General features: G+C 45.7%; 1 protein-coding gene and 1 non-coding gene across 2 annotated transcripts; both read left to right on the forward strand.

Moving 5' to 3' along the window:
* The first annotated feature begins 1,520 nt into the window (after nucleotides 1-1,520).
* Nucleotides 1,521-26,743, forward strand: Msrb2 (methionine sulfoxide reductase B2). The gene is made up of 5 exons (XM_052727066.1): nucleotides 1,521-1,652; nucleotides 6,078-6,178; nucleotides 11,635-11,711; nucleotides 24,907-25,054; nucleotides 26,013-26,743. Exons 1-5 carry the CDS (start codon nucleotides 1,556-1,558, stop codon nucleotides 26,115-26,117), a joined length of 528 nt encoding a protein of 175 aa, XP_052583026.1. The 5' UTR covers nucleotides 1,521-1,555; the 3' UTR covers nucleotides 26,118-26,743.
* Nucleotides 18,396-18,468, forward strand: Trnak-uuu (transfer RNA lysine (anticodon UUU)). Its single transcript has one exon. It is a non-coding gene; the product is annotated as a tRNA-Lys (tRNA).
* Nucleotides 26,744-27,195: the final 452 nt, after the last annotated feature.

A 27,195-nucleotide genomic window follows, 5' to 3' on the forward strand; every position in this document is an offset into this window, starting at 1 on the left:
CCGGAAATGCAGATGTTAAAGTATTGGTGTAAACACATTGACATGTTGATTAACAGGAAAGAACAGAAAGTCCAGAAACAGACCCTTACACTGATTAAAAAATAAAACAAAACAAAACCCACTGATTTTTCTCTCCAGTGGTTGTGTGGGAACCCGAGGCTTCACACAGGCTAGACAATTGTTCTACCACTGAGCTGCATCCCCAGCCAAACACTGATTTTGATAAGGATTCAAAGGCAGGCAGTGGAGATCAAAAAGTGTTGCCCTATTAAAACAAAGCAAAACCTAACTCAGATGGGTAATAGACCAAAATGTAAAACTCAAAACTACAAAATTAACAGAATAAAACACAAAAAAACATTTGTAGTCTTGGACTAGCAACCATTTCTTAAATATGATACCTCCAAGGCCCCACAGACTATAAAAAAATGACAAAATGAATTTCAACAAAATTAAAAGCTTCTCATCCCAAGGTACAATTAGGAAATAGAAAACAGGACTCCCAGATTGGAGAAGGGGAAATTTGTAAGGAAAATATTTGATAAAGGATTTCTGCCCAGAGAATATATAAAGAACCTTGAAAACGACATAACAAGTAATCTAACAATAAGTGGACAAAACAAAGTGTATAGATAATTTTCCAAGGAGAGTTTGTGGTCCGCTGTTTAAGTACACAAAAAATAATTGGGTAATGCTAACCATCAGACACTGAAAAATAACAGCACACAAGAAACACCTATTACTGTGAGTAGTTTAAGTCTAACTGTGTGGTGGTGCACTCCTATAAACTCAGTTCTGAGGCAGGAAGACCCTCAAAAACAAAAACAAACACAACAACAACCAAAGAAAAGGCCTGGGTAATCAACTGTCTGCAAGGGATGAGCGAACAGGATCTTATACTCAACTGGTGAAGCAGCTGCTGCCCTTGAGATCCGGCCATTCCCTTCCCAGGTGTCCACACAAGAGACAACACCTTCATCCGCCCAAAGACATGTACAGGAATGCTCCTGGCAGCTTTGATTTTGATGTGAAAAGTCTAGAAACAGCCTAAAGTAATGGGTAACTGGCTGAATACAGTTTAGTACAATGGAATACTACTCGGAACAAAAAAGAATTTGTGCGCAATTGGTAACACGAAAGGCCAAGCAGTCAAGTCCAAATAATTATGCTGAGTGAAGGAAGCCAGATAAAACCAACTGTCATTGGTACGACTGGGCTTTCACACACTCTGGAAAACGTAAACAAACTGAAACCCAACAGGTTTTAGGCCAGGAATGATCCCAATCGGAGGGAGGTCCCCCGCGGGAGGAGGCAAGAGTTGGAGGAGGCGGCGAGGGGTTGGAACCGGGTGTTCGGAGGCGGATCCGGAAACGCAGCGAAGGTCAAGGGCAAGTGGGTGCGAAGAAGTTAGGCAGTGGGGGTGGGGTGACGCACCAGCCAGAAGGGAGAGCCGGGAGCAGGAGAGGGAACCTGGGCGGAGGGGAGGGACCCGGCGGAGGGGAGGGAGGGGGTAGGGTGGGGTAGTGTGGGGAGGGAACCCGTTGGTGGCAGCGTCATGGCGCGCCTGCTGCGAGCATTGCGGGGCCTGCCCTTGCTGGAGGTGCCTGGGCGGCCCGCTCGGGCTTGTGCGGGGTCGGGACACGGGGACTCAGGTAGGTCTTCTGTCGCCGCCGCCGCCTCGTGGCTTTCGGTTTCACCGCCCTGGCTGACCCGGGGCCGCCTCCGGTGAGGCCATGAGAACCTGGTCCCCGTGGCCCCGCTGCCCCTTGCAGCCTGAGTGGTCGAGCACCGTGGTGGCTGAAGTTGGTGTGTTGGGGGAGCACTGATCCCGGAGAGAATCCTGGGAGGGTACGAATTCACTTCCCACGCTTGCACACAGTGCGTTTTTGATATGTTACGTTTTAGTTCGTGCACAAAATCGTCAGTGGCAGGAGCCATAGTCGGGGGACCCAGTGGCGGCCAACAGCTGTCCCTCGCGCGCCCTCCCCCGAGCAGGAGTTGGTCCTTTGCCCTGCACACCCCCTTTCCGAGGACTGCCAGCGGCCTCCTGTCCTGGGTGAGCGGCCCACTGGCCCACTGGCCCACTGAAGTCTCGTGGGTGCTTGCTGCCGTGCATGCTGCATCGGTCTGTGTGGATCTAGGACCTGAGACGTGTGCTAATCATTCTCGTGTTCCCACAGTCATTGTTAGTGGAGGAGAGACAGAACGGGGGTGGGGTGGGGTGGGGTGGTAAGTGCTTTTGATCCCCATTTGTGAGTTGAAGCAGTTTTCCATCTTACCGGGGAGGAAGGAGTAAGAGTCATCAATTTCGTGCCCCTGTGGTTTGGCACTGGGCAGCTGCTCTCTTTGACTTCCTTTCCCACCCCCTCCTTTCCAACCCAGTTTTATATCTTATGCTGCTGAAGGGTACCGATTCTTGTAGAAGTCTTTTTAGACCCTTGCTACTTTAAAAATTTAGTGTTCAATAAATATATGCCCTGAGATTGTGGACTGTTAACGGATCCAACACGACTTCCGGTTAGAGCTTTCCTCACTCCTTTGGTATCTCAGTGAGACCCTTTGCAAGCCTAGCCCGCTGGAGCTGTGCTAGTCCTCAGAGCTGAGTGACTTTAGCGGAAACTTCACGGAGCTGGCGCTGTCAAAAGCAGCCTGATGAATAGCCCTGGGAGCTGAGAGTCTTCAGCCACGTTAAAGTTGGCTAGACACCAGTACATAGCAGGAGCTGTGTAACTTACCAGACAGCCGCTCCAGGGAGTTTATTCTACGGAAATAATTCAAAAGAACAAAGCTGTACACGCAAAGACCTTCTTAACAGCATTACTCTCAGGAAGGGAAACTGGCCTCAACCCAAACAGTTAAGGGCTACTTAAGTAAAGCATGGAGGTCCAGGTCAACAAACTGCATCCATTAAGAATGAGAAGCATGGTTCTGTGGTTACAGGCTTGGTTGTTCCAGCCTCAGCTCTCTGCCCCTTACTGCCTTTGATGTGTGTGTGAGTGGGGGCATCCATAACAAATACTAAGTCAGGGGCATAAACAACATGTATTCCTTACAGTTTGGGAGGCTGAGAGGTCAAAGGTCAAGGAGACGGATTTGGTTGCCAGTGGGGCCCCACTGTCTGACTTGGAGATGTCCATCTGTCCTGTGTGTGTTCATATGGGCTTACTGTAGGGCCAGTGGAGACAGAAACTCACAGAGCGGAACCCCCTTTCCTTTCCTTCCCTTTTGTTTCCCTCTACACCTCTTCCAGTGTTGGAGATGAAGATATGACGGTCTTTAATGTGTATGAACTTCACAACAGAGCATCAGAACTGTGTCGTGAAAACAGGTGCAGGGAGACAAAAGACGAACCCGCCATCACGGCGGAGTGCACATTGCCGGTGGTGGTTATAAATGGAGGCGGCACAGCAGGCCTACCTGTGTGGAGGGGAATCAAAGTTTGGGAGTCTGCATCATGGGCTGGGATTTGGAGATGTTGAGGGCAACATGGAGGCAGAAAGGAAGCCTAGGGCAGGACCCCTCCTCCCCGCAGGCAGGTTTAGTAATCGTGTGAGTCTGTCTTTTCTTATTTGTATGCTAAAGTGCTGAACGAGGATAAACTTCTAGTGTTGAACAGTGAAAACGTTTATTGTCAGAATTAGGCTTTTGGTCCGGGTTGGGTTTTGTTTGTTTAGTTGTTGTTATTACTGTTAACTTGACCCAAGCTAGAGTTATTTGAGAAGAGGACCCTCAGTTGAAAAAATGCCATGAGAGACCACCTGTAGGCAAATCTGTCAGGGCATTTTCTTGGTTGATGATTGCTGTGGCAGGGCCCAGTCCTCCGTGGGCCATGCCATTTTGGGGCAGGTGGTTCTGGGGTGGATAAGAAAGCAAGCTGAGCAAGCTAGGAAGAGCAAGTCAGTAAGCAGCACTCCTCAGTCATCTCTGCTCCAGTCCTGCCTCCAGCTCCCGACTTCCCTCAGGGATGGAGGGGGACCTGAGTCGTGAGATGAAATAAGCCCTTCATTCCCTACTTGCTTTTGATCATGGTGTTTTATCACCGCAAGAGAAACCCTAACTAAGACAGCTTTATACCCACCTTAACTAAATGTAGTCTTGTCCTAGATGCTTTGTGTATGTGTGTCCATATAAATATAATAGGACAGAAGTAATAAGGAGCAGGAGAAAGAGGAACAAAGGATGGACAGAAATCATGAAGCACAGTAATAGACTGAGGTTGAGCAGAAGTATCTGGAGGTCAAGGCCAGTCTGGACTACATAGTGGGTGTGGCAGCCTGAACTGTCCAAGACCTTATCTTAGAACAGACGTAAGCAAACTGATAATAGACAGATTCACTTTGGGGATGATACAATATGGATCTCTATGCAAGAGAATTTTTAAAAATACAGACCCCTCTGGCAGACAAAATTAAAGATACCTTTACAAGTAGCTAGGGAAGGAGTTTAATAACTCTTCCCTCAAAGACCATCTCTATCCAATCCCTCACTGCTCTCAGCTGGGTCCTGATGGAAACCACTTTTCAGAACTAGCATGTGGCCCATCTGCACCACCCCTGGGCACATATCTAAAGGATTCGAAGTCCTACCTCAGGGATATTTGCATATTCATGTCTACTGCTGCACTATTCACAATAGCTAAGAAATGGAAGAGCCTAGATGTCCAGCAACTGAATGGATAAGGAAATTATGGTATTGTTGTGGAGTTCAAAGCCACCTGGAAAAGACCACCAAATTCAATTCAGATGGAAAAGACCACCAGACTCAATTCAAATAATAATTAGCCAAATTGATTAAAACTGCTAGCAGGGCCACAGTCTCTAAGTGCCATCTAGAGGTAAGTGAAGGAAACCTTTGGCTTTTAAAGATAGGTCCTTGAATATCTACAAAAGCGAGTTAGGGAGGCCAATGAGCTATACTACTCTGCCAAGATTAGGTTGTCAAGGTGACCTCAAAGTAGTCCTTGAATACCTGCATAAGCAAGTTACAAAAGCCAGAATCAGGAATTACTCATATCATTGCAAGCAGATGGTCACCGCTGTACGGTTTTGAGGGGTGGGCAAGAAATCCAGAGCTTTGAGGAACTTGAGTCAGAGACAGACAGCTATTAGATACCAAGGTGGATGCCTATCATAAATGGAGTTTCTTTAGCCATCACAGTACACACACACACACACACACACACACACACACACACACACACGAACTTTATTCAACTCTAAAGAAAATGAAATCATGGTATTTGCCAGAAAATCAATGGAACTTGAAATCATTATGTTAAGCAAAGCATCCCAGACCAGGAAAGACAACTGCCTCACACTTGCTTTCATATGTAGATCCTCTATTTTAATTATATATTTTAATATATTTGTGTGTGTGGGGTCAAGATACAGGTCATAAAGGTAGACAGAAGATGTGGAGTTGAGGAGAGGTCTTAGAAGGTTGTGTTGGGAAGGGTAACAGAATGTGTGTACAAGCAGAAGGAGGGTAGGGAACAGAGAGATGGGATGGGGAGGAGAATTCGAGGGGCAGTAACAAAGACAGCATATGTGTAGAAATGCCTTAAGGAAATCCATGACTCTGCGTGATAATTTCTTTAAGTAAAATTTTTAAATTGCAAAAATGAAATGGAGGCACGAAAGGCTTTTCAAAGTCATGTGACTAATCAGCAGATCCCAGAAGGGTCAGGAAGGGTCAGGACGGCCAGAAAGACTGATGTGCCGACTGCAAAGGGGTTATTATAGGCTCTCTAAGGAAAACTAAACCAAAAAAGACTTGAAATTGTTTAATGCAGAAAAGGGGGGTAGGGAGAATCCACTCCCACTGTGAGGTACCTTGGAGAATTTGTTTGGTAGTATTTCCTACCGGAGCCACTTCTTTGGGGTCTGTGCCCCAGGAGGAGCAGACAGGCACTGGCTCCCTGCTCATCACAGTTCTTGTTAATGAAATGGGTGAGGAGGCATCTTGGGCCTGAGCCGCAGCGGAGAGAGCAGCTCATTCCTCGGGGTGACAGAGCGAGCCAACATGGGGACGGACAGCGCTTTATTTCAATAAAAACAATTCCCTCCTTAACAATGCAGGGTCCCTTACAAAGTCCAAGCTCTCTCTCAGCAAGACTGACTGGCAGAGGAAACTGACCCCCGAGCAGTTCTATGTCACCAGAGAGAAGGGAACTGAAGCGGTAAGCGGGATGACGTGCAGTGTTCTGATAAGATGTTCTGGGGGCGAGGGGTTGGAGTAGAGGTGCCTACAACACTTCGTGTGCACTGTGAGGATCTGGTCAGCCTCCAGCAGCCTCTGTATTAGACCTACAGTTTCCACCCACCTGAAGAAACGAGAATCCTTCTCCACCCTTTAGTGCCACGCATGCGCTCCGCTGCCCGATCCTTGCTGGCCGGGCCAACATTCTCAATCCACCTCCTTCTTTCTCCTCCTTTCTTCTTCCTGCTTTCTCTCTCCCCTCCCAAAGGAGTCTTTTGAGAAGAAAGTGGACCATGCTACTTCTCAGCTCATAATCACTTGGAAGCTTACCATGGCTCTGAAAGTAAATACACAGTACTTAAATACTAACTGGGCCCTCCCAGCAGTGGTCCCTACCTGAACCCCTGCCTCGGATGCAGCCATGTTTCCTCTGGCTCCCTGAATTATGGCCACATTGTCCTCACAGCAAGCAAATGCTCTGCTTTCTTCTTTTCAAGGCCCCTGTGTCTTGGGTTTCTTTCCCTCAGCCATTTGTCCTGATAATTAATTCAGACCCTCCTTTTAAGATTTATTATTATATATGGAATATATATATATTCCATATATGTGTGTGTGTGTGTGTGTGTGTGTGTGTGTGTGTGTGTGTGTGTGTGTGTGTACCTGTGTGTGGCCTCAGGGTCCTGAAAAGGCATGGGAATCCCTGGAACTGGAGTTACAGACTATTGTAAGCTGCCACTGATGTGGGTTGTGGGAACCAAACTTGGGTCCTCTGGAAGAGCAAGCAAGTGCTCTTAAGAGCTGAGCGCTTCCCCACCCCCAGACCCAACTCAACCCAGATCACTTGCCCTTTTCTCAACCCCTGCCTAGGTTGCTTCTTCCGCGTTTTCTCTCACAGCAGTTGCCCCGTGTTTTGTTTCCTGGTACTTGCTCTGGTTCCTGGCTAGAGGAGGCATTCAAAACAGGGATGCTGGTGAATGTTGTGTGTCAGAGGTGGACACACCCACCTGCACTGGTTAGTCTCAGCCTCTGTTCATTTCCACAGGCCACAGCATTGTGCTGGCACTGTGGCTCACCACAGGTGATGCCAGGGATGAAGACAACCACTGGGGTTTTACTATTGAGCTGTTCCCGTGAGATGCTTTCACTTTTGAAGTAGATCCCATGGGGAGACCCCTGCGTAGCGGTTCTTCAGTGTTGTGTGACCAGCCTGTTGGTACCCATGCAAAGTACCGGCAGCTTTGGTCCTTTAAACATGACCACGGGCTCAGTTTCTCTGATGCCACAGACACCAGACAAGCTGGCAGGTCCTTACAGATTCTTGTGAAATATTTTTTTGAAGTTATATTTCTTCCTGTGGGTGGGAATGAGACTGTTTTTCTCACTGTTGTAAACAGCACAAGGGAAGCACACGCTATGCTATGAGAGGTTGGGGGTAACCCCAGCATGTCCTAAGACGAGCCTAATTCCCAGGTAACCAGCCAGGCGGGGTTTGGTGTGTACAGGGAGCCCGGAGACAGTCTGCCAGATGTTTAGGAGAATAAATCTGTGGGCTTCTGAAGCAGATGGTGCAATATCCTTCGCACTTGGCCCTTTTACAAAATGAGCATCATCCATTATTTTAACTAATGTTGTAAATCCCTTCCAGTTGCTCCATTTCCACATTTAACTTTAGTATTGTGCAGAGCTGGAAGCATCAGCCAGCTTCGTTAGTCCAAGGGAAGAGAGACTCCCAACGCCTCCTGATTGGTGACTCCTAATTAAAATTCAGTTGCATGTGTGTGTGTGTGTGTGTGTGTGTGTGTGTGTGTGTGTGTGTGTGTGTGTTAATCAGGCAGTGGTGGTGTGTTAGCGGTGCTTGCAACCAGTGAAAGAATTTGCACCCTGGCTGAGTGATAACCAAGAGTCAGGTATCAACAGGAGAGGAGTTAGTTTCTCAGGTCCTTCTCTGCCCTCTAGGTCTGGTCTCCCTGCTTTGAACCCCATGAGGAGGACCAGCTTTCTTGCCCTGTGGCTTCTGATTGACATGAGGCTCCAGGAGATGCCATGAGCCTCAGAGAGCAGGGTAGAGAAATCAGTCAGGACCCAGCATCCTCTCTATGAGGCAGCCCACATGTGCATTCCTGGCAGCCACAGCCTCACCAAAATCTGGTGATTGTCTCTTCCCTTGCCCTATAGGCCTACTGGGGATTGTGTCCTCACAGCCACCAATCCAGGGGCTCCTCACCTCTTTCATTGTTTTCCATTTGCTCTGACCCCTCCTCTTGAATAAGATTACCTTCATGCAGTCATCCTTTCCAACATGTCCTCTGCCTCTAGCATGGGAGAACAAACAGAATCAAAGGAGAGGGAGCTGTCACTGGTCCAGACATACTTGAAATTGCAGGGTGATGTTGACATTCATTCTCTTCCTGACCCTTCCCCTGTGCAGCCAGTCATTTCAACTCTGGCTTCTGAATCCTTCCTTCCTTCCTTCCTTCCTTCCTTCCTTCCTTCCTTCCTTCCTTCCTTCCTTCCTTCTTCCCTCCCTCCCTCCCTCCCTCCCTTCCTTCCTTCCTTCCTTCCTTCTTCCCTCCCTCCCTCCCTCCCTCCCTCCCTCCCTCCCTCCCCCCTCCCTCCTTCCTTTTTCAGTTTCCAACCAGAGTAACAGCACCACCCAGGCCTGGACTAATGATTGACACCCCTAACCTTCTCTTGCCTCGGATATCTCTTTACCCTTCCAGTCATTTTTGTTTTTGATTGTGTATGGTTGTTTTCCCTCCCTCCTCCACCCTTCCCTCCTTCTTTTCCTCCTCCTCTCTTTCCCTCAGTGCTAAGAGTGGGCACAACAGCTCTGACCATGAGCACAGCCAGTGAACAAGTTCAAAGTGTGCCCCTCCAACCCCTGTGTTCAGCAGGAGCAGGTCTCCATTCTTCATCACAGTCCACTCACAGCCCAGTGTGGTCTGGCTTCTCCTACCTTCCCACGTCATCGATATTTGCATGTCCTCCCTGTCTGAAACACTCCATTTCTCATCTGCTCCGTTCTTACTCATTCTTCAAAGCTCAACTCAGTAGTGCTTGGCATTTTTCTATAACCAGCATCTATCAGCTACACACATTAATAAGGAAAGGTTAAAAGAATAAAGATACCCGCCCTCCAGTCTCAGACACAATCTGCTCAGAAAGCTTCATGGACGCTGCTTCCAGGGGAGGGTCCTTTGTTAGTTCTCTCTTGTGGCTATCATCATAAAGTATGACTGTCTTCTCACAGGGTCTTGTCATCAGGGCAGTACAAGAAACTTTGGTTTTAATTTGGGGAAGGTAATTAACTTTTGAGTCAGTTTTTCCCATCTGCAACATTAGCACCCAATCCAGCACTGATTATGTTCAGATTATCAGTAAGTACTAGGACAAACAGATAAAATAGAAGCTGTTCTGTTCCTAATATATAAAAGGACTTCAAGGAGTTGATGAGGAGACATTAGGAGTCAGGCAGGGGGTAGCAGATAGGCATCATGGCAGGACATAGGTTAAGTAATAGTTCCTGTTCATTTGGATTATTCAGTTTATTTACTGTTACAACAACCCCCTGACTTTTTGTTGTTTGTTTTTTGTTTTTCGAGACAGGGTTTCTCTGTGTAGTTTTGGTGCCTATCCTGGGTCTCACTCTGTAGACCAGGCTGGCCTCAAACTCACAGAGATCCGCCTGGCTCTGCCTCCCGAGTGCTGGGATTAAAGGCGTGTGCCACCACCGCCCGGCCACCCCCTGACTCTTATATTAATGAAATTGTGTTTTTAATTTTGTAGGCTGCTTGGTTTCTGAGGACAGGGCTTTGCAGATCAGCTTCCATGGCAGGGATGTCCATAGTGCTCAAGTCAGGTGTCACTGTGAATGAACAACTCACTAGACTCATTCAGACTTTGGTGGCTAAATGTTCTGTCTCTTTCTTTCTTCTTTCTTTCTTTCTTTCTTTCTTTCTTTCTTTCTTTCTTTCTTTCTTTCTTTCTTTCTTAATTTCTTTCTTTCTTCCTTCCTTCTTTCCTCCTTCTCTTCCTTCCTTCCTTCCTTCCTTGCTTTTTAGACAGGGTTTGGTTATGTAGTTCAAGCTGGTCTTGAACTCATGATCCTACTGCCTCAGCATCACCAGTGCTATGATGGCAGCCGTGTGCCACCAAGCCAGACTTTTAGAGAGTAAGCGCATCCAAGTGTGTCTTATCTGGTAGACTCACCAAGTGGATTTGAACATCCCCCAGGAAGCTTTTTTAAACAATGCAGTTAGCTCTATGGGGAGTTTTTTAAGTTGGCGAGTCTAGAGAGACAGGAGGGCTGATTCCCTGGCGGCTCTGCCACTCAGCCAGCATGCCGTGCTTTGAATCCTGTCATCTGTGTGGTGGGGTAATGCTTGCCACCAGGACATGGCTTTAGCTTGTGCAAATCTCTTTGTAATTTTGTTGACTGAGGGGATGAAAAAGCGATTTGACAAAATTTTTTAAAGAGTATTTATTTTATTTGTGTGTGTGTGTGTGTGTGTGTGTGTGTGTGTGTGTGTATGTGTGTGAATTTATGTGTACCATGTGTGTGCAGGTGCCCAAGGAGGCCAGAAGAGGGCACCAGGTATGGCCTGCACTCATTCATTGCTCTAATTCCCCTCATACCCCCTTCAGCTGTTCAAAGCCTACACCTTCTTTGAATCCTGTGGATGTAGTGCTTTCATCTACATGATGACCAAGCACTGGGGCCCTGGCTCATCATTTAACCCCGACTGACTCTACACAGTGTTGACGCTGCATGATGTGTGTTAACGGCACAACCCTAAATTCACTGAACAGTGCTTTTGATGTATTTGTGTTTTCTCTTCCCTTCTCTCTCTCCCTCACCCTCTCCCTCCACCCCTCCTATCAGGGATCCATCTCTGGGTCTCTGCATACAAGTGAAGTACTCTACCACTGAGCCCTTTATATTCCATCTTTAATTAGAGAGTTCAAAGTGTCCTAGACGAGTGTTTAGACTCCTGTTGCTTTAGCCCTTTTGAGATGAGAGAGTGAAATCTTCCAGGATGGCAGAGGATGGGACTGGTGTTCATGCTTTTTCACGGACTTTGATGTTCTTGGATGAAAGGTGGTACATAAATACAAAGCATTATTAATGTCACAATTTGAATATTTGGCATGATAAAGGCCAGGCTGTGAAGAAGCTTGCAGGCTGCTTCCTTGGCTGACTGCGGTTTTCCTCTGCTGACACTTGCACGTTGTCAAATGAGTGCAATTCCTTGACTGGAGATTTATTGTTTGTTTCTTGGTTGATTTTTTTTTTTTCAGTGGTGGCAATTGAGCTTAAGGCCTCTCGAAAGCTGGGCAAACACTTTAGTACTGGGCCAGCACACCCTCAGTCTGCCTCTTGGGTTTGTCTGCTTTATTGCCCGAGTGTGATGATGTTCCTTGCTCCTTGACTTTCAGCCTTTCAGTGGGATGTACTTGAACAACAAGGAGACAGGGATGTACCATTGTGTGTGCTGTGATAGCCCACTCTTCAGGTAAGATGATGAATGTGAAGAGATCTTAAATAAATAATACTTAATAAATAATACTCCCAAGTTTCTTATTTTTTGGTGCTGAAGACTGAATCCAAGGACCCCCTGTGTGCTTCCAGCCCTCAGGATCCATTGATCGCCTTTGTCCTCTCTTATTACCGCTGGAAGGAATGCTGCTCATGCAGGATATCTGTCTGTCTTGATTTTTTTCTGATATCTCATGTAGCTGACAGGGCTTCCCAGCTCATGTTCTTCCTTTATGTATCTCTGAGAGAGAACAAAGTTCTGATGGGGACTTCATGATAAAGCCATTAGGATTTTTTAGAGGGGAAAGTATGTAAAGAAATCTAAACCCTAATAGTATTTGCGTGGCCATATGATTAAAACTATACCTCTCCCAGGGAAAATGGGTTTATAATTTAATTTAGCAAGCGCAGACTTTTATGAGGCTTGATTCCCCACAGTGCCCGACAGAAGCGAATACCGTGCCCTCGTCTACAGAGCTAAAAGTAAATTTAATTGTCCCTTGATTTCAAAGCCTCTTTTAAGTCAATCAGCATCTCAAATCTTTCAACAAAGGCTTTTTTTGTTTAGATATGCAGGAAATAGTCTTTAAAAAAAGTAGATTCAAGGAAGAAGAAAGGAAACATCTTTGAAGTCTTGTTTTTCAGAACTTCAAAGATGTTTTCCTTTCTTTTGCATCAACCTTAAATTGGTTTAGAATAAAATATAAATCAAGCCAGCCCTGTGAATCTTCCATTAGGCAGACCCTCCTTCTGTCCTCTGGGCTTTCAGCAGCCTGGCTTCTTGGCCAGCCGGCTGCTAATGCGCGCTGCATTAGGAAGGCAGACCCTTCCTGCAAGGACGGGCGTGATTAGGATCGATTTTCCCTCATGCTCAGGAGGCCAGGCCATGGCCCAGGCATACCGGTGCTGGTGAGGAGCTACCTGGAAGAGCCCACTACCAGTCACCAGCCCCCAGCTCAGGAGCACCAGGGAAGACCAGAATGAAGTAAGTTCTCACACCGTAGTGTTGGAAGAACACGTGATTTTACCTTGTCAGATCACAGCCGTCAACACAGGCTTCTGTGATCCCAAGAGGTCTTTTTTTTTTTTAATTCACTTTATTTTTAATTGTGTGTGTATGTGCATGCATGCGCACATGTGTGTGCATGTGTACACAGGTGCCCTCAGAAAACAGAAATGGCCCTGCATCTGGAGTTACAGTTGTTGTGGGCTGTCTGACGAGAGTGCCGCCAACCACACCTATCATCTACAAGCACATCACGTGCACGTGCTCTTAACCACCGAGCCACCCCTGTACCCCTGACATCAAAAATTGGGAGGCCTTTTGTCCTCCAGCAAACAGTCAGCTCTCCAGCAGATGCAGGCTGAGGGCATCCTTCAATTTAGTTCAGACCTGACCTTGTCGACTTGGAGACAGTGTCAGATCCCGGGGGCACAGTTCAGTCCCCATGTCCTGTGCTCTACTTGTGATGCCCAGCATACTCACCTGGTTGTGACCTGTGCTCCTGACCAACCAGCTCTCAGCCAGGCTTCCGGCACTCTCCCGTGTTCCCTGTTTCTCTTGAGTAGTACCCGGGACTCAGGAAAGCACTTACATTTACCACTGCATTGGAAAGGGTATCACCATTATGAAAGATACAGCTGAAGAGATAAGTAGAATGGGTGTCGGGGAAGGATACTGGGTTCCATGTCCTCTCTAGGAAAATTCTCTAGACGCTTCCATGAGTTCAGTTACCCAGAAACTCACCAGACCCTGTCCTTTTGGGTCTTATGGAGGCTTCATTCCAAAATCATGGTCATGAGTGATCAGTTCCCTTCCCTGCATGTTGGGGGTGGGGCTGAAAGGCCCAATACTCTAATCATGCCTTGGTGATGAGTCCCCATCCTGCATCCATCCATTAAGCTATTAGACTATAAAAAGATACTGTCACTTTGAGGATTATGAGAATTTTAGGAGTTTTATAATGCTAGAAAATGACAGAAAGAATCAAATATACAGTTCACAGAATGACAGCAGTAAAGCTCGAGGCTAAGGTTTCAGAAAAATTGCCTTTTCCTTCATCATCATTTCTGTCAAAAGGAGAAGTCAAAGGTTAGGATGACTAGCTTCCTTTCAGCTGGGGACCTTGTAAAAGTCTAAGACTACGTTCTTACTATTTAGCTGCTGGAGAGGTGTCCTGTTTCTCAATTTGGAAGATGAGAAGTCATCCTTGTAAGAATGCACTCTTACTGTCCAATCTCCAAGGTCCTGGTGACTCCGTTGGTGTCCTCGTTTCTGTTTATTTCCAGAGGAGGACTTCCTACTATCCAATGGCTCCTCTCCTCTCACCATCTGGGGTCAGTCACAGCATCGAAAAATAGGGGAGCAGAGAGAGAGCAGATGTGGGAGCCCTCAAAGATTCCAACTTGTGGTTTGACTCAAAGTCAGAGCGTCAGAGTTTACGTTGCTCTCCAAGGCTGTGTAATAGGGTGCAAAGGCATGGTTACCAGTGTCTTATACTTCAAGGCCTAATCACAAGATGCTTTGCCATGGGGCGTGGTTACAGGTGTTTTGAAGGGTCTACACTTGGTTGTATGTTGTATGCCCTCCCAAAGCTGTCCTGTGTCTCTATCTTTTTTCTTAATCTACTTCTATATTTCCTATCTAGCATTTCTCAAATTCCTCACTTCCCCCTTCAAGGGACTCTTCAATAGGTTGGGGCTGAACCCCAACGCTGAACCCCGACAAGCAGAGTGAAGGGCTCTGGCCAGCAGGGCTTGCTATGGTGAAGGACACACTCTGTGTCTGCACTACAGATCTGCTCTCTATAGAAGCCTCAGGTTCCATGTGGCTGTTGAGCATCCAAAGTATAGCCAGTGTGGCCGAGAAGCTGGGCTTGTTAGGATATTTAGCAAATTTAAGCTTAAGAGGCCACATGTAGCTGGTAGCTATGGTGTTAGCACAATGCTAGTTAAATTAAGAAAGTTATGTGGCCAACTCTGAGTCATAGTGAAACAGTCCACATCCAGAAGAAATCCAATCAATGCTCTGGAAGCCTGTTTACCAAGTAGCCAGTTCGCTGACCCGGCAGTTAGTTCACGAACCTCCATTGTTTCTTTTCAGTCATTTTGGTTTTAAAGGCAAAGTATCCCCTCCCTGCTTTTTAAAAGAACTTCTGAGGTTTTGTTTCATTTTCTTGCTGATACTGAAGCTAAAAATAAAGAAAATAAGAATATATCCATCTTGCTTCCTGTTACTAAAGTAAGAATATAGAGGTCTAGCTTCTTGTTACTATAAGAACATATCCATCTAGCTTCCTGTTATTATAAGAACATATCCGTCTAGTTTCTTGTTACTATAAGAACATATCCATCTAGCTTCCTGTTATTATAAGAACATATCCGTCTAGCTTCTTGTTACTATAAGAACATATCCATCTAGCTTCCTGTTATTATAAGAACATATCCATCTAGCTTCCTGTTATTATAAGAACATATCCATCTAGCTTCTTGTTATTATAAGAACATATCCATCTAGCTTCCTGTTACTATAATAAGCACAGGAGCTAACCAGCTTATAAATATTTTGGCTCACAGTCTTGGAGGTCTCATTTTTATGGCAGTAGTGTATGGTAAAGCAAAACCCCAGCTGCATGGACAGGAACAAAGGGGAGGAAGAGGAAAGAACTGGGCTTCCACAGTCCTCTTCAGGAACGTGCCCCCAGTGACCTAAAGAACTTGCACGAGGCTCCAGTAGCACCAAACCGTTAACATTTGGGCTTTAGGGGAGCGTTTGTTTGGGTGGGAGCTCCACCTCAGCCCCTGGCACCCTGGCATCTCTATACCCAAAGAGTCGGAATGTTTGGAGGGAGTCTGGTGGAAGACCCACCTCAACTCCCCTCCCCATCTCTTTCCCTAAACCTGCTCCTTCAAAGCCCGCCAAACACAGCTCCTCTCCCAGAGAGGCTCAAGACCACCCACACAGGGTATATAAGCAGCATCCCCAAAGACAGACATATGGTTCTTCCAGTCTGGCATCCCTGTCTCCTCTCTGTGGGCCGGGGAATCACCCGGGAGCACTTTACCCATTAAACTCGGGCTTTCCAATTCGGTCTGATTCGGTTTGCTGTATCAGCAGAGAGGCCTTCAGGAGGTCTAAAACTTACCAGCGTTTAGCACCAAAATCAAACAAATCATAATAATCAGTTCCATTCTAGACACACTCTTCTTAAAGAGCACCCATTAACAGGAGTATGGTAAAGACTGCCTAGGTGTCTGCATCAGTTCCCTTGTTGGGTAACTTTGGATAAATTTCTTAATGTATCTCTGCCTTGGTTTTCTCATTTACCTGTAAAATGAGAATAGTGCGTACCCAGTTCATAGGGTTGTTGGGAGGATTATGAGTTAATATATATAAACCTGGCAAAGCAAGGCGTAGTACATACTAAGCAATCCAGACATACTAACAATGGTGTATTATTAGAGATAAACCTTTCTCAGGGATCGACACTCAGTGTGTGTTTTATGATGAGGAATTCTGGAGACTATGTTCTAATCAGTGAAAAGATAAATGAAGACTATATTATTGAGCATTCCTTTGTTTAAAAAAATATATTTTTGAACACTTTATTTACTTACTTTTTTTTTATATGTATGGGTGTCTTGTGGGCATGTGTGTCTGTGCATGACACGTATCCAGTTCCCATGAAGACCTGGAGAGGGCATCAGATCCCCCAGGACTGGAATTCCAGATGGTTGTGAGCTGCATGTAGATGCTAGGGATTGAACCAAGGTCCTTTGGAAGAGCAGCCAGTCCTCTTACCTGATGAGCCAACTCTCCAGCCCCTCCTTGAGCATTCTTACCATTCAAGAGGATAGTGTTAGGAGTATATTGTTCTCTCTCTCCTATTAGCTCTTATTTCAAGTCTCGAGCTTCTTTCGTAGGAAGCAGGGTACACAAATGCCGTGCCTGCAAATGTTTGTGTAGAGTCATGTAGCTGAAAGATTTCCTGTGTCCCGGCCGACTGGCAGTCAGGACAAATCTCTCCCACTCGTGTCCCCCAAGTAAACACACAGAAGCTTATATTAATTAAAACTGTTCGGCCGTTAGCTCAGACCTACCACTGACCAGCTCTTGCATTTAAACTCAGCCCATTTCTGTTCATCTGTATGTTGCCACGTGTTCTGTGGCTTTACCTGTGTGTCATTGCATGCTGCTCCCTGGATGGTGGCCTGGCGTCTACTCCTCTGATTCAGCCTTCCTCTTCCCAGAATTCTCTTTGTCTCTTTATCCCACCTACACTTCCCGCCTGGCTATTGGCCAGTCAGCTTTTTATTTATCAACCAATCAGAGCAACACATTTACAGCATACAGAACATCCCACAGCTCCTCCCCTTTTCTGTCTAATCAAAAAGGAAGGGTTTAACTTTAACATAGTAAAATTGCATATAACAAACAGTTATCAAGCAAGAATTACAGTTACAATATCTAGTCTATTTGTATTTGGCAAAATTAAAGAAAATATTCTAGCTATCTTATATTTGTGAGTCTAAAGTTTTATATCTAATTTATCTTTTATCATAACCATGGAAAATTATAACTATCTAGTCTTCAACTACATCAAAGACCCCAGAAGGATATAATATTACCTAAGTAAACAGAAAGAGCATTGTAAGCAACTTCCAAAAATCTAGAATGTCAAAGACCCCAGAAGGATATAATATTACCTAAGTAAACAGAAAGAGCATTGTAAGCAACTTCCAAAAATCTAGAATGACAGAGACAACTGGCTACCTAGAAAGTCACCCAAAGTTCCTCTGCAACATTGGGGCATCCATTCTTCAGCCTACAGGCCTAAAGTCTCTCAGTCGCTTTTCTCTGTGTCTTGTAGAATATCTGGCAGTTTCTTCTGTGAAGCAGGAACCTGAAGGACAATTTTGTTGCAAAGTTCAGTGGTCACCTTCCCATGGGTCCTGCATGTCCAATTGATACAACATTTTGTCAAGCAGTCCAGGCAGTTTCTTGCCCAAATGGCTATTTTTGCCAAGAAGGAGATAAACTCCATATAGAGTGTCTTTGATGCCCATCTTTCTCTTTGAAGTAAATCAGTGCTGCCGGGAGCAGATGTGTCTCACTATCCAGAAAGTTAAGTTTTTAAAACATTTTAAATGCCATAGTCTGTAAGTCTTTGAAGTGTTTGAAGATTACCTATCTAACTGAAATATATTTATGTATACCAAGAAAATTTAACTAACATGACTGTAAGTTTGATTATCATAGATGACTAATTATTAATCTATTTCTTAATTATTCATTACAGTTTCAAATGAGCTGCACAAATGTAATACCTTAAATAAGAGTAGAAATATACATACAGTATAACAAAATTAACTTTAAATTTGTATCAATAAACTAAAATCTATACCAATGTAAAACATTTTAAACAAGTTGTTGCTGTTTAAAAGTAGGTTCAATAATCTACCCTTTCATCCTATCATATCTATACTATCCCCTTTTCTTCTTTAGAAAAAGATTGCATTTATAATCAATAACAATTTGTAACCAACAACCTAAAAAAAGACAAACATCTATAATCCATTTTTTGGGAATGTGGGTGTAGTTTTCTAGGTTACTTCCTGCTATAAAAGGCACTGTTCTTATGGGGATCCAATTAAGAATATGGCCTGGCTAGCTCAGTCAGTAGAGCATGAGACTTTTAATCTCAGGGTCATGGGTTCGAGCCCCACGTTGGGCACCAGAGTCAGAATGAAGGGAAAAGTTTGTCAACAAAAATTGAGTCAGAGAAATTAAGAGACAAATTCAGGAACCCTGGCTTCTTTCAAAAGTTGGTGGTCTTGCTGTATGTTCTTGGGATGTGCTCACGCTTACTCTGTACTGACTTAAGTTCCTTAGGGCCTGGGTTTCTCTATTAAGCCTTCTTGAGAACACACACTGCATTTGGCTTTTTTTTTTTTTCAACTCTTCTAAGTTCCTGTTACTGTGTCAGCACACAGTTCAGAGCTTAAGTGCTTCCAACTGGCCCAAACATTTTATTTAGCGAAGGAGATGAAGCTGATGGGCTGTTTGAGGCCCTTGGCCAGTTAATTTTATGTACATAATCATGGGTTGAATGTGTGTCCTGGTTAGTTTTGTTGTTGATTTAACACAACCAAGGGCCACGAGGGAAGAAGGCGTTTTAATTGCATTTGTGGAAGTTGTCTTGATTTGTGTTTGATGTGGGAGGGCCCAGCCCACTGTTGTCGGTACCAGCCTTGGGCAGGTGGTACTGGGTCGTGTTAGATTTTGAATCTGAGCACAGAGAGCACATGCAGTAAGCAACATATCTTCCTCCGTGGTTCTGGTCCTGACTTCCTTCAGTGATGGATTGTGGCCTGGGAGTTGTAAAATGAAATAAATCCTCTTACCCCTATGTTCCTTTTGGTCAGAGAGTTTTATCACAGCCTCAGAAAAGCCGGCCTGAGCACTGTGCCTCTGAGGAAGACATGCTGAAGCCTTTATCTCCAGAAGCTGTGAACATGACCTTATGTGGAAGTACAGTCACTGCAGATGAAATGTGCTGCTTTAATCCGGTGTGACTGGTGTCCTAATAAGAGGAGAGGAAACAGGACCAAAGAGGAGACTGCACATGAAATGGACACAAAGAAATGGAGCGATGCAGAGGATTGCCAGTCACTTCCAGATTCGAGGAGGAGGAACAGAGAGGGCTTCCTGGGGCCTTCTGGGGACATGGCCCTGCCGAGGTCTTGATTTCGGACTTTCAGCCTTCAGACCCATAAGCGCATCCCACCCATTTTGCTGTAGTTTGTTAACACCACCCAGGAAGCTACCGCGATGTGCTCCAAACAAGCTCCTTGGCTCATCCGTCCATAGCAGCTTCTCTGCTGCTGAGCAGCTCCAGCAATGCTGATGTCACCTGAAGACTTCAGTTATGAAGTCCCTGTGGATAAGTAACAGAAGTCATGTTTTTGAACTCTTACCTTTTTAGAAAATATCTTTATTTTTATATATTTTAAATTATCAGTATATGTATTTGTGTACACACCCGAGTACACAGAGGCCAGAAGAGTGTGTCTGAACCCCTGGAGTTCCTGCTGGTTATGAGACTCTCTGAGAAAGAAGTATGTGTTTTTAACTGCCAGCCATCTCTCCAGCTTCTTGGACACTTGTCCTAAGCATGGGGTTCAGTACAATGCAAGCTGTCACCTTTGATGAGGAGCCGCATGCGTCCATGTAATAGATGTTGTAACTGATGCTTCAAGTCTTTCAGAACTTGCTGAAGGCCCTTCTGCCAGTGTCCTTTGTGTTGCTGACACAGAACACCTGGTATTGGTTACTTTATTGAGCAGTTCATTTGGGGCCTGGGGAGACTGAGAAGTCTGAGAGGATGATGCCGTATCCCCTTGGGTTCAAAACAGAAGGCCGAGGGTTGAGCAAGCACACAGAGATAAAACACAAGAGTGGCCCTGTTTTACCAACTTGCTGTCTTGTGAACTGGCCCGAACCTGTGAGAACTTCAGTATTCCCTCTTAAGACCTAATCACCTGTCAACACTGCCACGGGGCAAGGAACTTTCAGCTTAAATTGAAGTCATGTTCAGACCCCAGGAGTCATACATCTGTTAAGTGCTGGCACTCAGCTCGTGTTCCACAGGAACTGGAAGTGTGTCCGCACCAAGGTCACCACCACCTGCCTCACAGTTTGCTGGGCACACCCTCACTTCAGCAGAGCCCTCAGCAGCTCTCGGTGGTGGTCTCTTCTCATGTGAGGAACTGAGTGAGGCCTGGCAAGGTTTAAACAGCTTACCCAGGATTCCACTGCTGCCAGCCTTCCGCTGGGCCTCACTTTATTACCCAGGTCTCTGTAAGCTGTTCAGACAATGCTTTGACTTGGTGTCTTCACCTTCTGGTGCCAGCCTTCCAAATCACAGCCACAGGTCCCTAGGGAGACACTACCAGACTCTCAAGGTACACCAGGTCAGGTTACCCCACAAGCTCGCTTTCCAGAGCCTGGTCCCCAGCCATGCCTGGCAGAGCTCCCATTATCCTTCTCAAGGGTCTGCCTTGTTGCAGTGAGTGGTGCCTATCCGTGGAGCTTTGTCTCTGCTAATCTGAGGGTTGAGCTGAGGGTTACCAAGCCGACGATACTTTGCAGCGTGTCACCGCTCTCTAGAGATCCAGAATCAGCTTGTTAACCGCAGACTCTGGTGGCACTGTTCTGTCCGCTGCCTCCTCTACCTCCCTTCTTTCCCCCATGAGCTGCTCCTGGAAGGGTTTGCTGCCAGGAGTGGTGGGGCATATCTGCAGTCCAAGTGGCCAGGAGGCTGAGGTAGGGGGATCTAAAGTTCAAGTTGCCAGACTGGGTTATACAGTGAGACCTTATCTAAAGAAAACCTATTTCAAGATTATGTATTTTATGGTTATAAATCTTCCTTAAATTAGGAGCATTTGAGGAGCCTGATACTAGTTTTCTTTATATATATATTTCACCCTGATGTCCTGCATGTCCCAAGTAGCATATATTATTGTTTAAAACTTCATGTATCCCTGCTCAGAAATGAATGGGAATGCTCCTATGGTTACATTTAGAATTATCATTGGTTACCCACTGCTTCTGCTGTTGCTTATGGGAGGAGCTAGCTATGGAATATCCAGAAACACAAAAAGCAAAGAGAGCAAACTCAAAAAGCAGATATAAAAAAAAAAGAAAGAAAGAAAAGAAAAAGAGAGAACTCTCTCAGAGTATCAGAGTATATGATCCAGAGGGGCTTCAGTTTGTGAGGAGTGAGCCATGTGACCTGCTAATCAATTAAATATGTATCGTGGACTTATTAGTTTGCCTTCATACTTACACTGTTGGTCTCTGATGATGTATCTTGGGCTTCTTATATTACTCGGTAAAAATCTCCAAGTTTCTGCCAATTCCATCAGTAAAGGTTTATTGTTTCCCATAAAGCCAGTTAATGGCTTTTTATTAGCCTTAGATTCATTTGTCGATTTTAAGAAGAGCTTTATTTCATTCATAATTCTCTATCAAAATCTCTTTAGTAGTTAGTAGTGCATATAACGCTGAGGACAGGAAGAGGCAAGAGGTGCTTAGAGTATTTTTTTTCCTAGGATGAAGTATTCAGGTGAATTTGTTCTCTCTCTTTGCCCCCTCTCTCTCCCTGTCTCTGTCTGTCTGTCTGTCTGTCTGTCTGTCTGTCTCTCTCCCTCTCTGTCTCTGTCTGTCTGTCTCCCTCCCCCATGCTAGGGATCAAACTCTACCTTGTGCACACTTGGCAGGTGTTCTAGCACTATCTATAGAAGTGATCTCAGGTGAATAATTTTACAGAGAAACCACCCCAAATGTGCAGCTGCTTCTATCTGGACTCAGGATTGCTCACATTCCATAAGCATCTGTTATTGGCAATAATAACAAAAGTTAAAATGAGTGACAGTGTGTACCATGTATCATATCAGGTCTTATTCTGAACATACTGTGTACCAAAACACCTCAGTAATTCTTCCTAGCAACCTTGTGAGACCATCATTTCACTGTTGCCCCGTGCTCCATGAGTTGGTAGCACCAGAGGATCAAATAACACTTTAAGGATACAGATGTCATGGAGTGTGGCTTCCCACCGAGACCTTTTGGAAATCAAGCTATTCCTTCAGAGATTCTCAAAAAGAAGCCCTGAGGCTTCCTGAGATATTTCTAGGGGAGCAATGAGGTGCTGAAACTTGAGGCTTGGACCTTGTATGTGCTAAGGATACCCTCTACCACTGAGCCACACCTCATTCCAGCCCCTCTTCATTCTGTGGTTTAGTTAGAACAATCTTGGGGTACAGTGAATGCAGAGTCACAGATACCGGTTTATTTAAATGTTTTTGAACCAGACAATAAAAATATTTGGAAAATTATGAAATAACACAATCATGAAGCTGTAGTTGGAAAGTTTTTCTGTGTCCCACCCAGTCCTGCAGCCGCTCAGACCCAAATAAACACAGAGGCTTATCAATTACGAATTGCATGGCCATGGCCTATGGCTCAATTTTCTTGCTAGCTAGCTAGCTCTTATAATTAGAATTAGCCCATTTCTATTAATCTATATGTCACCACATGTTCCGTGGCTTTACCTGCGTGCCATTACATGCTGCTCCCTAAATGGCCGGATGGCTTCTCCTTGTCTCTCCTTTCTCTTCCTGTCTATCTGCTTGGATTTCTACCTGTCTCTAAGCTGCCTTGCCATAGGCCAGTGCAGCTTTACTTATTAACCAATGGAACAACATATATTCACAGTGTACAGAAAGACATCCCATAGCACCTGGTTCATTCTAGAAAATATAATTGTCACAAAAATGTTCTGTTAATACATAAAGAACTTATTATGTATTAAAATGAAGTCAAGCATGGTGATATGTGCTTGTGGTCCCAGCCCTCAGGAAGCTGAGGCAAGATCATGAGTTCGAGGCCATCTTGGGCTACATAATGAAACTGTTTCAACAACAACAACAAAAAAGTCGTGTAATCCTATTTTTAATTCCAAATCATGTTTCTCACTTGCTAAATGTTGGTCAGGGACCCTTAATAATTTGGGGGCACAGAGGGGCCCTGAGACCAAATGTTTGCCTTCCTGTCATGTGGCCTTATTGCCCATGAGGCTGTGTCCAGCTGAGCTAGGCCTCAGACTCTTCATCACTCACTTGTCCAGTTTTAGGCAGGGCTTAACTTCAACTCATTTCTTTCTTAGGGAGAGATGATGGTCTCTGCTATCTGTAATTTTCTTTATGTTTCTGATGTGCTTTGCCGGCACTCTCCTGTGTGAGTTCTAAGAAAACGATAAGTCTTTTGTAATGCTGGGAGTCAAACCCAGGACCTTGTGTGCCCCAGGCAAATGCTCTGCCACTGAGCTGCAACCTGGTCCTGAGGGTGAAGTGTTCTGGGAGCAGGTCTCCCTCCACTCTTCAGCCCCTTGGCCCACTCCAGTGATTAGCATCCTTTGTCCTCAGGAGACCACCCCAAGCATCAGGCTTTGCCCAGTGATTAGTCAGAGTGCCAGGCTAATTGATTAATGACAATACTCATAATGAGAGCTCATGAGCACCTGCCACATGCCTCGTTTTCCACCTGGCGCCACCAAGGAGTCTCCTGAAATCCTCAAAGTGTCCTTGCAAGGCAGATATTACTGTCCCAGGTGAGGAACCCACGCCCACCCGAGATTGAGTAGCTGGCCTATCACACCTCTGAGAGGTGGCACGAGAGCTTTCGTTCTCCAGCACCGGCAGCACCGGCAGCACCGGCAGCACCGGCAGCATCGGCAGCACCGGCAGCACCGGCAGCCTGTGTTCTGGTAATAGAAATTTCCATTGTTACAAACGGCTGTCTCATTAGCTCTTATGCTGATGTGCCTCCGTCCTGCAGACCTGCAGACCTTCCCCACCACTGTTACTCCTTTTTCATCTCTTCCTTTCCTGCCTTTGGAACACATGGATTCGATCTGTGGTTCCTCACATGCAAACGAGCTCACACAGCCTCCGTGGTCTTAGTTCTTTTAGGTCAGATGTAGAGAAAGAAGGCAATCCCACCCAAGGAACAAGACATCCTTTCACTATACCTAGACAATGTCTTGAACAACAGAGGAGCAGCAGGAACAATTCCCTGGCACTGAGTGTTCATGAAGCCCAACTTGGGGTCTGGCAGAGGGAAGTGGGAGTCCTGTCCTGCTCAGAACAAAGGGATGAGGCCTAAGAATCTCCTGATATGCCAACAGCCATGTGTCTAATGGCTGTGTGTCTGCACTGTCCTGTGACCGCTGTGTGTCTGTCCTGTGACCGCTGTGTGTCTGTCCTGTGATCACTGTGTGTCTGTCCTGTGATCGCTGTGTGTCTGCACTGTGATCACTGTGTGTCTGTCCTGTGATCACTGTGTGTCTGTCCTGTGATTGCTTGTGTCTGTCCTGTGATCACTGTGTCTGCACTGTCCTGTGATCACTGTGTGTCTGTCCTGTGATCACTGTGTCTGCACTGTCCTGTGACCACTGTGTGTCTGTCCTGTCCTGTGATCACTGTGTGTCTGTCCTGTGATCACTATGTGTCTACACTGTCCTGTGACCACTGTGTATCTGCACTGTTCTGTGACCACTGTGTGTCTGCACTGTCCTGTGACCACTGTGTGTCTGTACTGTCTCCCACAGTTCCGAGAAGAAGTACTGCTCTGGCACTGGCTGGCCTTCGTTTTCTGAGGCTCACGGCACAACAGGCTCAGATGAAAGTCATTCAGGGATCCTGAGACGCCTGGACAGTTCCTTAGGATGTGCTCGCGTGGAGGTAGTCTGCAAGCAGGTGATGTGTTTTGCTTTCTCTGAAAGGAAAGGAGCTGTCCTTTTCTTGGTGCCTCTCTTGTTCTTCCATGGTGTACGTCGTCATCAAAATGCCCTAGACTTGTACCCCTCTCTCCCATCCCACCATGCACTGAAGATGAAGGTGGCATCTCTCCACCTCCCTCCTACTTAGCAGCATGCCACCAACAGGCGGATTCATTAGCCCCTTACTCCTTGGAGCCTGAGGAGGAGGAGCTTGGGTTCAGACAGAAAACTTGGCTAGAGTTTTATTATTGTTATAATTATTATTACTATTATTATTTGTTGTGTTTGCATTTGTGTGTGTGTGTGTGTGTGTGTGTGTGTGTGTGTGTGTGTATGTGTGTGCATGCGAGCGCAAGCTCCATGGCACATGTGAGAAGGTCAGAGGACAAATCTCAGGTGTCAGTTTCCTCCTCCTTCCCCCTGTGGGTTCTGTGGATTAAGTCAGGTTGTCAGGATCACACCTCAAGTGCTTTTATCACTGAGCCGTTTTGCCAGCCCAAGGAGACTCACTGTTATGTTCTTTAGTGCTCATGTTTTCTGTTGCATGGGTTTCATAAGACGGTAGTGGCCAGCAGATGAAAAGGACTAAGTTTTGCCTGCAGGAAGGAGAAGTGATTGTTGAGTGCTCACCCAGATTGTGTCAATCCTTACCCGACTTGTGCTGGGTTGTCTTCATAATGGCTCTGTTGTGTAGGTTATGGTTGTGATCCCCATCCGATAGATGAACAAGTCAAGACCTAAGTTAATCATTTGTCCCCATGCTCACTGGGTCAGTAGTGCTGCCTACTGCCAGAGCTCTCTGTGTATATCCATATATCCATTGTGAACCAAATTCTAACACAAAAGCCATGCTTCCCAGCTGCCAGGCTCTGGGGTGGGGTGGGCCATGTGGAGTTGTTTTCCTGAAGAGTGACAAAGGCGTCTCTCCCCTGCAGTGTGATGCTCACCTCGGTCATGTGTTTCCCGATGGACCCGAGCCCACTGGCCAAAGGTTTTGCATCAACAGTGTGGCCCTGAAGTTCAAACCAAGCAAGCACTGACCATCTCCAGGAGGCCCGTGCTTTGCCCTCCACCTTGCAGAACCTTGTTTCCGAATTCAGATGGACGCCTTGTTTCGTTCACAATACATTTAGGCTAAGGTTGTTACTGGCTGCACGGGAGCCACAGCTTCTTAGTCACCTGAACTCAACTCAACCCCAACTTCCTCTTGAGCTGTGGAATTTCACAACAACGAAAGGCAGTCCATTCTTCAACTGGCTTCCAAGGCTTCGGGTGGGACCTTTGCAGGATTTGAACAGGTTCGTGGGCTGACAAGAGTTGCCAGCACCTGAAGTGACCTGAATTGGTCGTCACAGTTAATTCCTTCTTGGACGTCTACAGGTGAGGGTTCATGGGGGAGAGAAAGGGAAGGATGGCATGGATGAGATCCCAGTGCTGAGAAGGATGACGGGAGTGGCCGAGCATGGGAATCAGGTGCAGTGGTGGGTGAGATTTGTGGTTTCCTGTCAAGAATCTCACCGACTCAAACATTCGACTTCCAACCTTCCAACCCACAAGTGGGATCCGTGTGAGTGGAGTCAACTTCAAGGAACAATGTTTTCCCTCAACTTTGTGCTACAACACTAACCTTCAAAATACTCAAATAAAATATTGAGATTGATGTTCACTTTTTGTCTCAGTCTGTTAATTTGCTCTTTTATAAACATGAATCTGAATCAAAATGACAAAAGAAAGAAATCCAGCAATTGGACACACCAGGACAGTAACCACACAGATAGTTTACAAATTGGGAATCTTGAATTATTTATAGGTAAAAAGTATTTAAATAATTCTTTTTGTGTTCTTGGAAACTTAGTTACCCTCTTTCCTTCTAATTTCCTACACATTATTTGACATTTCATTTACTATCTAACATGCAAATCATGACTTCATTTGGCTTCTAAAAGAACGCTAACTTAGATCACAGATTCTAAAAGAATGCTAACTAGAACACAGATTCCAAAACCAAATGCTGACCCAGAACACCAGTGCCATTACTTTGTGTCCTGTGGTCAAGTAACTTAATTTTCCATGTTGTGAAGGGCTAACCTCAGAGCCAAACAACCACCATCTTGGAGC

This window comes from Peromyscus californicus, unplaced genomic scaffold (assembly GCF_007827085.1).
Source record: "Peromyscus californicus insignis strain IS unplaced genomic scaffold, ASM782708v3 Scaffold_8__1_contigs__length_139910024, whole genome shotgun sequence".
In the NCBI taxonomy this organism is placed as follows: domain Eukaryota; kingdom Metazoa; phylum Chordata; class Mammalia; order Rodentia; family Cricetidae; genus Peromyscus; species Peromyscus californicus.

Coding starts and splice junctions, on each gene's coding strand:
- Msrb2 (XM_052727066.1), top strand. CDS start 1,556: ATGGCGCGCCTGCTGCGAGCATTGCGGGGCCTGCCCTTGCTGGAGGTG. Junction 1,653..6,077: donor GTCGGGACACGGGGACTCAG/GTAGGTCTTCTG, acceptor TTAACAATGCAG/GGTCCCTTACAAAGTCCAAG. Junction 25,055..26,012: donor TGGAGGTAGTCTGCAAGCAG/GTGATGTGTTTT, acceptor TCTCCCCTGCAG/TGTGATGCTCACCTCGGTCA.